The following is a 12,186-nucleotide window of genomic DNA, read 5'->3' as shown; positions in this document are numbered from 1 at the left end:
ATCTACAACAAATAGTCCCCGTATAGCCTCAACAGGCTGTTGGGGCACGTGCTGTTAGCGCGCACCTATGAAGGCCTGAACGGCACACGAGGGGGTGGGTGGCCAACACAACACCCGACTGCCTTTGTCTCCCCAGTAGCGATGTTTTTACACACCGCACCAGGTGCTCATTTGAGTCCGAGTCGACTTAGACGAGGCCCGTGACCGGTGCAGATAATCGTCACTGTTGTTGGCCGTGAACAGGAATCGAATTCCGGTGACCGGGTTCGTAGCGCAGCGTAGCGCTAACCGCTACACTACCGCTCCCGGGTTTTACCCTCCACATTTAAAATTAACATGCGTATTTGGCTGCCATAAATTTCTACGTGATGATAAGCCACTCCTTTGAGCTACCATTTGTGGCCAGGTCACTTCTGAAAAAGAGCTATGTAGCTCAGTGGGCCTTATCTGGTAAAATAAAAAATAGTTTTAGTTTAATTAAAGTGCCTTACAAATTCTGCAAAAATTAATGAACACTACTATAATAATAATTTCATATGTAGGCTAATTGATGTTGCTTTTCGATGCGTCGGCGCGTCGAGCGTGGCAGGGCAACGTGCCATGACGATGTCCGCCCAGGAGGTGGAGCAGTGAGGTGAGCTCTTAATTCTAGATTTGAAGCTTTCGTGACTGCAAGGATTCATACTCTTAGTTCTTTCGGTAAAGTCACGTAGGTAAAAAATTCAATTAAAATTTATAAAAATAAAATAAAAATCACGACGTTTCGGAGGCAACACAAGTCTCCATCATCAGGTGGGACCGTCAGCTAGATTTGCTGCATCAAGCACTTGATGCAGCAAATCTGGCTCCGAAACGTCGTGATTTTTATTTTATTTTTTTATTAATTTTAATTTCATTTTTTACCTACGTGACTTTACCGAAAGAACTAAGAGATGAGCTCTTGTGCAGTTGTTGGGTAGATCATCGCATCACAAGATCATGAGGGATAGTGACGGCTTGGGGAGGAAATTATCCAGCAGTTGATTGGCCGTTGTGGACGATGATGATGAAATAATTGCCCTTCGATTACTTGCACTGCAAGCCCGCTTATTCGCATTCTTAACGAATCCGCCATCCATTTGTGGAACGCTGGAGGCAAAATAAATAGGCGAGGGTGCTCTCCCATTCGGCTGGCTCCTTTTTAAAAACTTGACGCGCGTTATGCCGTTGAGCTGCTTCCCAAATATAACCCTCGCGCCAACTGCGGCTGCTCGCCAACAGCACAGCACCGGCGCACAGAAGCACGGCCACGCCGGCACACAGGCGCATGAGCACACGCCTTTCACAAGAGGAGTCCCCTCCACTCGCTGCACTCCGACCGGCACCGGCCGTACGCCAAGCGGGGGACCCGTATTTTGAAGCGATGTTGGATTTCTGCACGGGGAAGGTTGCGGGCGGGGGGGGGAATTGGAGAACACGGGAAAAAAACCCGCCTCTATGCGATTGGCTGAGGCTGCTGCGGCTGCTGCGGAGCACGAGCGCTGCACGCGAATGTTAATGCGGAGCCGTGAGCGCGCGCGGCCGTGATCGCCGTTACCAGAGAGCGCGAGGGTCGATCGGTCTCGGTCAGCGGGGAGGCGGCGGTGGTGGCGGCGGCGGCGACGGCAGCAGCAATGGACGAGGATTACGGAGACTACAAAAAGAGAGGTACTTGCGGGGTTTAGTTCCTCGTACTCGTCGATGTTTCTGTTTTGGTCGCGTAACGACGTGCGAAGGGTCGCCCCGTCGCAGAGGTCCGACCCGGCGCGTCGTCTCCCTCGCGTCGTAGCCATGAACGGCGCATGAACGGCGAGAACCGGTTTCATTTTATTTTTGCGCATCGTCGGCAAAGGTCAAGCACTGGCTGGTTGAAGGCCTCCCAAAGCCGCCACTGTGTCTCACGGGCATGCAATGCATTAGTCCGCTGGGTGCCGCGTGAATGTACGGCAGGCGGAGTGGGTTCGCTGCGACAACTTGGAATGGTTGATGGTTGCAGAGGACAAACTCGCAGAGATAGGCGCACGGACACAGACACGCACGGACACGGACACAAGCACAGACACACGCCCAGCCGCACACACGCATGGACACACAAACGCACGGACACACGCAGATGGACACGGACAGATGAACGGACATGGACACGCGCATGGGCACACGCACGGGCACACGCACGGGCACAGATGTGCATGTACGGACACACACATGCACACATGACACACATGCACACATGACACACATACACACATGACACACATGTACATACACACACTGCGCACGACGACATAATCCCCTCCGCTGGAACCCGCCGAATGTGCCAGGCCTTTCCGCGTGAGCGTTCTAATTATACTCCGCGTCGCAACCCCGCAAACCCGCAACGCCACGACTCTCGCCGTGCGGCAAACTGGCCACAGCAATGCCCTTGAGTTTGCCCCGTCTGTGAGCATGCGAACGACGTAGAAACGAGTGCGCTGCTTTACCTTGCGTTCCGATCTCTTGTTCAGTACCGCTCAACTTGCCTCAACAGTGGCCACGTTCTATGAGCACTCAGACCTTTTCATAGGAATGTAGAATTTCCGCCACGGATTCGGCGCCACAAATGGATATGAAGCACCGCCATGGCTCGCTTAAGCGGAAAGGCGACGAGACTTTTGGAATTCCCGTTAGCTTGAGTCAGCAGGGGGCTTTCCTGTGACAAGGAGCTTAATAGCTCATCGGATTTCTCCAGGATAAAGAAAGATCCTGATTGATTCTGAGATGCCCACACACCATAGGATTGGGGAATTTATAGCACTGGCTCAAATGAGACTTGAAGTAAGCATGAGGGACACTTTGGCACCGTTTGTGCTTGCGTCTGCGCGAGTAGGTGTTTGATTGCAGGGTTCTTTTTTTCCCCCCTCTTTCTCTAATTGATGTATTTCTGTTTCTCTACGTCTGCAACTCCAGCCGCGCGTGGAATGACCGGCGCAGGGGTGTGCGCGCTGCCATCCGAGCTGTGCTGTGTGCTGCGTAAGCGTTCGCTCGGACAGCGCTCCCCCCCCCCCCCCGCTCGCTCACTCGCTTGGTCACGCGGCCATGGGGCGGGTGCCTTGGCGGGGGGAGGCCCTGCCGCTAAAGCCGGCAGCTGTCTATGTAATGCCGGCCCCCCCCCCAACCCGTGGCCGCTGCTCGGGCTCGGTCGCTGTGCGCGCGCGCGGGGCGGAGTTGAAAGCGGTGGGGGGGAAGAGTGTCGAGTCGAACATCTCGGCGTGCGTCTCCCCCGCGTGGGCAGCTCGCGGACCAAACGGCGCGCAGAGCGACCGCCCGCACTCGGGACGCACGGCACGGAGGGTTGCGTTCTGGGTTGTTGCTTAGGACTGGGCCCAGCGCCGTCCTCTTAGATGTAAAGTTTAAAAGTGGTCGTCCTGCTCGAGCGGAGATTATGCGGTGCACATTTCCCTTTGGAGCCAGAGCCAGTGGTGCAAATTCCGCTATTCCTACGACAGTATATTTAGAGCGTGTCCGCGAAAAGCTCACATTTTTTTCCCTCTTACATGAGCATTGGTTGGTGGCCCTGAGCCAGCAGTGGAAATTACACGTTCCTATGGCAAGGGGTAGTTTATCCGTAGGATGGTTGTCTTCCCACGGTTGACTTTTCTGGAAAATGGAGGTACTTGTTGCATTAATGACCTTTTCAAGGTAGAAGGCCACGTGAACCTTTGACCAGTATTAGGACTTGTAACTCGGTAACATTGCTTTTCCGTGCTCTCTAACTACACCTCTGACCAGACAGATCTCAAGCGAGTCCTGGGCCCTGTGTGACCGTCCGGCGTTGCCAAAGGAAGACGAATCCCGCCAGGGCGTGGTAGCAACCCCACCGCCCGTCCGCCCACTGTAGTTGTTAGGCCCGACAGCTGCCTGTGTGTGCGTGCGTGCGAGCGCATCCATGTGGGCATATGTGTGCCAGTGTCCCGTTACTCGTTGTGCTCTCTGGCCTAGAGAGGGGTGCCTCTCCCAAATTTGTTGGAGGTCAAATGTCGTGATGTGTGGCCCGCTGAACAATGCACTGCTCCCTTCAAAGCCATTGCCCTCTCTGCTTTAATAATTTAGCTTTCAAAGCCAAACCCCTTTTTAGCCGTGGGTGTTTTATGAACATGCACAACGCTTTTGTCAAGCCACTTGCTGGATGAGGGCCTCCCCACGGCACACAAGGTGGTGGGGGTCTATTAGACTATACTTCACCACACTGGTCACTGGTTTTGTAAAGGTGGTGGCTTTCACTCGGCCAATCGTTCCTTCCAGGGTTGAATAAAGTGAGTGTGTGAGCAGGAAATGGCCGGGTGGCTCGGAGGTACGAGCTCAGCGCTGGCACCGCCGAGTTAACCCCGGGCGCTGGTTCACGACTAATTCGGGGCTCTCCAATTGTGTGGCCTCAGCCCGGTCACATTGCCTGCACGGAAAATCCCACCATATTTGGATTTGCACGTTACTTGCCAGAATTCCCACCACTGGCTGTTACGTGACCTTGCATTGCTCTCTAGTGGAGAGAGTGGGAAAGTGCTGCCCCCCCCCCCCCCTACTGTGTGTATAAGAGGTCACTTAAGAGGGAGAATTCTGAAGCAGCTCTATGATATCTGCTTATGGGGAACTGTTCCTCTGACGCGGGGTGACGTGGATTCTTCGTCTTGTGATGTTTTGCCAGCAGCACAATTGTGAAAAAATGAGAGGGAAAGACCAAGGAATAGAGTATCGCTTTGTGGGAAGTCAACTGTGGCCATTTCAATGGCACCTGTTCGAATAATAACCATTTCAACTTGTAACACGGGGTCGCCGCTGCACAGCATTCGCTCGCTCTCGTAGAGAGCGGATGACTCGAGGTGCAAAGAGGAACCAGGGGGGGGGAGGCACACAGCCGCACGGTGAGCCAGCGCCAACAATTGCCCAAGCTCCGCGATTCTCTATTAAGGTGTTATTGGCCAATGATTGAGTGTTGCGTGTGGGAAGAAAATGGACCGCCCGGAGAAAAATCAAGCGAGCGAGGGGGGAAATGCTTTATCCCATACATACGGAACAGGTGGAGTCCACATTATTGCTGCACTGCCTGCTGGCAAGCTGGGGTATGGCACCTTGACACCCACAGGAAGGGTGTTTGATGACATTAGTGCGATCCACCAACCATTGCCTCCAGTGCTGGATTACAGGCCATGTGCGTAGCCACCACCACCACTCCCCTCAGAAGAATGTTTAATCTACCGTTGGTACAGGGCACTCTCAGCTTTGAGCACCATCTAAAGCCCCTATTGAACAACACCGTTGTGCATTGCTTGAGAAGTGTTGAGATTGGTTGTAGATGTAAGTGTGCTGAGTGTGGTATGAACACTTTAGATCATGTACATTGTGTGTTGAGGGCTGTTGGGAAGACATAGAACACGTATTATAGATCTATAATGCATGATGATTAGCTGCCAGGCTTGAGATATCTTGTAGGTCTTGTATCGAGGATCCGTCCGTGGATGCTTGAGACGCGTTCTGAATGCGTAATGCGTTGAGTGGAGTAACGCAGCAGACGGTTTCTCAGCCGCTTGTGATCACGGCGCGGCCTTCCGGCTCGGTCTTCCGCGAATCGAGCGTTCCCCTCTTGGTGCTCCTGGAGGCTGCCCCCCACCCCTCCTCCAGCCCCCCACCCCTCCACCCCTCCTCTACCCACAAGAGTAGAAACAATAATTGTTTTTTTACCCTTTTATCTGGCAACAAAACTGACACTTTTTTTACAAGGAGTCATGTTTGCATAGACCACAATACCTGCAGTCGTAATGCAAACAAAAAAATAACTCTGATAATGGATGCACTGTCCTTGAAGTTAATTGGTCCACACCATAGACAGCTTTCCTTAGGGCCTAGTCTCACATGTTGTTGGACCAGATGACGCCAACGAGGTACCAAAGAGTCGAAACGTTCGACACGCAGCGTCCCAGCCCGGAAACCCGCACCTGGATAGCCGGGTGGTGATTTTTGAGATGGCACGTACACTGGGTACTGTTTGAAGTTAACTACCTCGTCTGGTATACAGGAGGGTTGTGGGTTCGATCTCAATCCTGACGCCTGTATATTTGGAGTTTGCATGTCTCTCTTCTCGTGGTCGTGCGGCTTTTCCTCCAGGTCCTCCGGATTTTACCTCCACATTTAGAAACAAGCATTTAGGGTATTTGGCTGTTATAAATTTCCACATGATGATAAGCCACTTCATTAAGCTATTATTTGTGGCCAGGTCACTTCTGAAAAAGTGCTACACATCTCAGTGGTCCTTACCTGGTAAAATAGAAAAAATAGTTTAGTTTAGCTTAAAACACTTGCAGTGCATTGTGGGTGGGTTGGGAAGACGACAAGTGTGGCACGGCGGTCGTACGCGCTGAGGGACGGCTGCGACGCATTCTAATTGGCTTGGATCTCGGCAGTGCCGTCTCCGCGCTCCCAGTAAGAATACGAATACGAACCCTCGGCCTACCCTCGCCCCTAGCCGCACCCCCCCCCCCCCCCCCCCCCGTGAGAACCCGAGTTCGGAGTCCCGCTCACGACCAATAACGGTGGTGAATATTTGAACCGATGATCCGGAGCCCAATGCCCCGAGGTCGACTCCATCTTAGTTGAGATTTGGTGCGGCGCGTAATCATCGCCCCTCGGGGGACAAAGGTAGCCGGCACTGACCACCCACCTCCCCCCTCGTATATGGCCTTTGTTGGTGCTACTTGCGAACAGCACTTACCCCAACAGTCTGTTAAGGCCACACGGGGGGGATCTTTGTGTCTGTGCGGCGCGGCAGTCTCGGAGCTGGTGTACTGGCGGGACCCGCGGTGGAGCGGCGGGGTGCTGGGGGTGCTGCTGTTGCTGCTGCTGTCCATCGCACACCTCAGCGTGTTCACCATCGTCGGCTACCTGGGCCTGCTGATGCTCACCTGCACCATCACGTGGCGGGTGTGCCGCGGCGTGCTGTGCGCCGTGCAGAAGCGCGAGGACGGACATCCCTTCCGGTACGGAGCCCCTCCCTCCGTCCCGTCCTCCTCTCGTCCTCCACCTCATCCCCCCCCCCCTCCCATGGGAAGTGCGCTCGCAGCAATGAGCAGAGCGCCGCGTGGCTTCAGCAAAGCGAGCGGCGGCATCTTCCAAACGCCTTGGTCAGCTGACCCACAACTCCTGCGTCAGTCCTGTGACCTGCCAAACGGGCCTTGGACAGTTTGCGTGGCGCACGAGCAGTGTTGAGGCCACCACCGTCATTTGGTGATGAATGGCAGTGTTGTTGTTGGCATAAGCGTGGTGTCCGCTCATTGTGTTCATTCGTGTGACCTGTTTGTAAAGGGCCATTGGTCACGACATTAGCAATGCACCGCACAATCAACTGGAAATCTGAATGAATGTTACAAATGCCACATTTGAGGCTCTGTGTTTATGAGGGGCCTGGCCTTGCAGTGATTAGCAGACGGGGATGAAATCCCAGCAGCCAAGGTTTAATTTCTGGCTTTGCACATCAGTGGAAAGTGATATGCAAACCTGTCCTCGGTGACCCCGACTTTGAATCGTGGTGCTGCCAACGTTAACTCCCCTCATGCCTCATGCTGCCCTTGACGGAGCTGCTTTATAGCAGCACTTGGCCTTGCGGTAAGGGTTAACGCGAGACCTTTGTTTTTACGTGCAAGGCTGCGCAGGAGCTATAAAAAAAAAACAATAAACTATTTTGGTTGTACCATGTAAGGCCCACTGAACTATATAGCTCTTTTTTTGGAAACGACCTGGCCACAAACGCTAGCCCAATAAAGTGGCTTATGTGGAAAGTTATAGCAGCGAAATACTCTAAATGTATGTTGATTTGAAATGTGGAGGGAAAAATTGGAGGACAGGGAGAACAATCCATGCGACCACAGGGAGAACATGCAAACTTATAATTTACAGGATTGAACCCACAACCTCCTGTTTACCAGGTGAGGTAGTTAACATCTCACCACCGCAGCAACTGAGCACGAGAAGAGCCATGCTACTGTGGTACAGCACGACCTGGTTGCTAGGTTACTGTGGTACAGCACGACCTGGTTGCTAGGTTACTGTGGTACAGCACGACTTGGTTGCTAGGTTACTGTGGTACAGCACGACCTGGTTGCTAGGTTACTGTGGTACAGCCAGACCTGGTTGCTAAGTTACTGTGGTACAGCACGACCTGGTTGCTAGGTTACTGTGGTACAGCACGACCTGGTTGCTAGGTTACTGTGGTACAGCACGACCTGGTTGCTAGGTTACTGTGGTACAGCACGACTTGGTTGCTAGGTTACTGTGGTACAGCACGACCTGGCTGCTGCAGCAGTGTCATGTTTGGCCACTGTGGAGCAGGCTCGTTAAGGACATTATTGGGTGGCTGGCACCAACCACCCTGCAACAACAACGACAAAGTGGAAGAGAATAGCTTAAAACAACAAGCAGAGCAGCGGGCGGCTAGCACACATCACGTTGGTGCAGTGGACAGCATTTGCCAAGCACTCGAGTTAACTCTTAGCAGCAGCCCGGCCTGTCCCCTGCCTGCAGGCAAGCCGACGACACTGCAGGTGGTCTCGAATCACACCTAGGCTACAACAAGCGCTGCGGTAACATCCCTGCCACTGTGCGTGTGTTTGTTGTGTTTGTTGTGTTTGTTGTGTTTGTTGTGTTTGTGCATTGGCAAGGGGTGCATGGACAACGCTGCACTCCCAGAAACCAGGCTTCAGTTTCGGCCTTGGGGCCTTATCAGTGGAAAGGAAGCCTGCACCTGGGTCTCTCCCAAGTCGGCTCGGCCGAATATAAATACCTGATGTGGTATTTGAACATCGGCATTGGGAAGACAAAGAGTGCAAGTTGCGGTGCCAGCCACCAAACCACCCTTTGTGTGCCGTGCTGGCCGTCAGAGGTGCTTTCTTGACAGCACTTGCCTCGGCAGTCTGCTAAGGCTATACGGGGGATCTTTGTGCGTGCTCGTGCCAGGACGTACCTGGCGGAGGACGTGGATGTGACGCGGGAGCGCATGAGCCGCCAGGTGGAGGCGGCTCGTGTCTGGACCACGGGCGCCGCCACGGAGTTGCGGCGCCTCCTGCTCGTGCAGGACCTCGTTGACTCGCTCAAGGTGCTGCCCCCCCCCACCCCCCGCGTCGCACCCACTTGGCACCAGAACCACACACACACAAAGGGCACCCGTTTCGCCGCAGTACCACACACACACACAAGGGCAGTCCCGCGTCACACCAGTACCAGTCGCATAGATTTTCCCTCGCCTGCAATTCATCTGCACTCTTACCCTACCCACAGCGAACCAGATATTCACCCACAAAACACTTGTGCCACACTCACAATGTATCGGCACCGCACCCACAATACCACAATGCACCTGTGCTTCATCCACAATGCACTTGCTCTATCCTCGGCGCAAAACAGTTATTGCGATTTGATTAATTGCCTCGGTTCGCACCAGTGCTTCAATTCAAAAATGACACAACTCGCGCGTGATCCTGCACGAATCGGTTCGAACACGCGAGTCAGGTTCTAACACGCGCGATTCGATATGCGTGACGCGCCTGGCTTGAGTTGGCGTGCGCGTGTCATACATCGCACGCGCTCGGTGGGCGATGCACACGCCGTCCACGCACGCCGTTCGTCGAGTAATGCGCGGCGCGTTCGTTCGGCCAGGTGGCTATATTGGGCATGGGTTTTTACAGTCCGCGATGAGCACATTTGCTGTGGCGAGCATCAGGCTCGTCATCCGCACCTTCCACTGAGCGGGATAATGAGCTTAGCTTTCAAAGCCCGGGCCGCTACAGGTTGTTACACAATCTGGCTCGCCTGCAGCGTCGGCAGTTGCCGTGTCGATGATGGACGTTCCTCATGATCCCATTCCTCCTCCCCCCCCCCCTCGTGGCACGATCTCGCTGAGTACGTTCGTAAGCAGGCGGCGTGCCCTGTGCATTTGTCCGGATCCCCACACGGGGACGGTGTGGGGTTTTTTTTGTTTAACCCAGTTGCTAGGCTCCACCTCGGCTTAACTTTTCACGTGTTCAAAGCGGCAGCTGCCCGGAAAGTTATAATCTCGTGCAGGAATGCTCAACGAGGAATTGTAAAATACAGTTGAGGCACTTGCTGGGTGTGGTGGTCAGGAGATGGTGGCACGGCAAGCCGAGATTTGCTCCTCTCGTGATTTTTGCCTCCAAGGCAGCGACGACGTCTGTGTCTGTCGCCCCCAGCCACCCGTTCGTCTGAACTCCAGCAGTGGTTATTTTACGTGTGGGTGTAACTGCTCGAGGAGCAAGTCCAGCGATGTTGTTTTCTTCTCACAAGTTTGTGCTTTCTCTGTCATACAGTTTGCCGGCGTCCTCTGGCTCATGACGTACGTGGGATCTGTGTTCAACGGCCTCTCTCTCCTCATCCTGGGTAACGCGCACGCACGCTCGTTTGCTCGCTCGCTTGCTTTCTTCCAAAGCCGGCGTTGCCTCTGATTTGACTTTACTCTCCGATGGTTGCACAACCGCCCATGTTGTACAAACGCACTTTGGGTTTGCAACAGAGCGACATGTTGTTGTGTGCCACGTTTTGCGATCGCAGCTCATTTTCATGCAAAAACAAAAGACCCCAAGCTGCGATGGACCCGAGAGCACCCCGCTCCCTACCCCGTCCTCTTGCCTAGATGGTTTCGTCCATGTAGCTCGCCGTAGCCAGACAGGGAGATGTTTGTAATCATTCTTGCCCTGGATATGCTTCGGAAAACCAAAAAAGAAGCACTAGGCATTGACGAGGACAACATTTGTTAAATGTTGCAAGTAAATCATTTAAGACAAGTGTCATATTAACATATTAACTTGCATACAGAACAAGCAAAGCATGTTCGTTGCCTCCAATTCAGCAGTTGGCCACCATTTAATCTCTTGCAGAGGCATTGCTCTTGGCAATGCTGGTAAGCCCACATGACCTAATTTTCAGCCTATCACAGTAATGCGTGTGCAACATAAAAACAATGTCGTGTTACATGTTGGCATTCCAATAGCTACGTGTATATTATACATCCTTGGTTTGTAGCTAGTGAGCCTATCGTTCACAAATCAACTCTGAGATCTATATTCTAAGAAACTTGGATAAAGAGAGCAGTTCATCTTGGGCTTCACTCCAACACGACCGAACGTTAACTGCTCCGTAAAATTTCGATTTAAAGCTTTCGTGACTGCAGGGATTCATCTTCTTGGTTCTTTCGGTAAAGCCACATGTTTTATTTTTATTATTTAATTATTTCCCTTCTACGTGACCTTTACCGAAAGAACCAAGAAGATGCTCCGTAAAAGCTGAGCTGGTACCACACATGCAACCCACGACCAAAATCCAACGGCGTGTCACCGTGCGTTTCGTGGCACGCTGGAGCGTCGTTATTTTGTTGAGCAATGGGGAGAAACGTCACCACCTCGTGGTGATAACGCAGGAGGCCCGAGTCATGGCGAGCACACCCCCGCTGATTGAGAATCGCCAACCCACTATTGTCCGTCCCACACCATCATTTCCAAATGTTTTCCCAGTGTGAAAAGTGACTCTCAGTCGTCGCCCCCACTGCGAAAATCTTAGCACGGGGCCCTCTTCAACGAGAGTCCTGGGACTGGGTAAACAAGAACAAGAATAACACCACCGGTGTGTGCGTCTCTCTCCAATTCTCCACCAGGTGTGGTGCTCCTGTTCAGTGTCCCCATCGCCTACGAGAAGAAAAAGGTGAGAGGCCGACATTCGGCGCCTAGAGGCACTCAAAAGTCCCAGTGGTCTCCAGTACAAACGAGCACCGAGGCGGGGCGTTGCTCATCTCCTGTCACGGCCCTCCCAGAGCGAGTGGAGTCAATTCCACATTCCTATGGTGGGGGGCGAGTGTAGCCATAGGACAACCACTGTTGAATTTGCCACCAAGTGGAACTCGTTTTTATAAACTCTGGGGGGATGATTGCATGAGTCAAATCCACCCAACCAGGGTTTGAACTCTCCCTCCGATGTGTGTGTGTAGCGGCTAGCGCGCTGCGCTACGAACCTGATGACTCGCGTTAGGTTCCCGTTCATGGTCAACACCAATGGCAATTATCTGAACAGGTCCTGGGCCTCCCCTAGGTCGACTCAGCCTAAAATAAGAACCTGGTGCAGTGTGTAAAAATACCGCTA

At 53.1% G+C, this 12,186-nt stretch overlaps 1 protein-coding gene and 1 long non-coding RNA gene across 2 annotated transcripts in view; one reads left to right on the top strand and one right to left on the bottom strand.

Moving 5' to 3' along the window:
* Nucleotides 1-12,186, bottom strand: part of LOC133347227 (uncharacterized) — a 344,284-nt gene that overhangs the window by 140,772 nt on the left and 191,326 nt on the right. The gene's annotated exons all lie outside the window — the stretch shown is intronic.
* LOC133347217 (uncharacterized) overlaps nucleotides 1-12,186 on the top strand; it is a 36,341-nt gene that overhangs the window by 17,526 nt on the left and 6,629 nt on the right. The window contains exons 5-8 of the mRNA XM_061559311.1: nucleotides 6,818-7,025; nucleotides 8,998-9,136; nucleotides 10,365-10,434; nucleotides 11,705-11,751. Coding sequence (XP_061415295.1) covers nucleotides 6,818-7,025; nucleotides 8,998-9,136; nucleotides 10,365-10,434; nucleotides 11,705-11,751 — 464 coding nt within the window. The remainder of the gene's footprint in view (nucleotides 1-6,817; nucleotides 7,026-8,997; nucleotides 9,137-10,364; nucleotides 10,435-11,704; nucleotides 11,752-12,186) is intronic.

The sequence above is a fragment of the Lethenteron reissneri genome, chromosome 25 (assembly GCF_015708825.2).
Source record: "Lethenteron reissneri isolate LAM-NWPU_2019-01 chromosome 25, ASM1570882v1, whole genome shotgun sequence".
Lineage (NCBI taxonomy): Eukaryota > Metazoa > Chordata > Hyperoartia > Petromyzontiformes > Petromyzontidae > Lethenteron > Lethenteron reissneri.
Note: the sequence above shows the minus strand (reverse complement) of the source record. Positions and strands in the feature narration are given on the sequence as shown.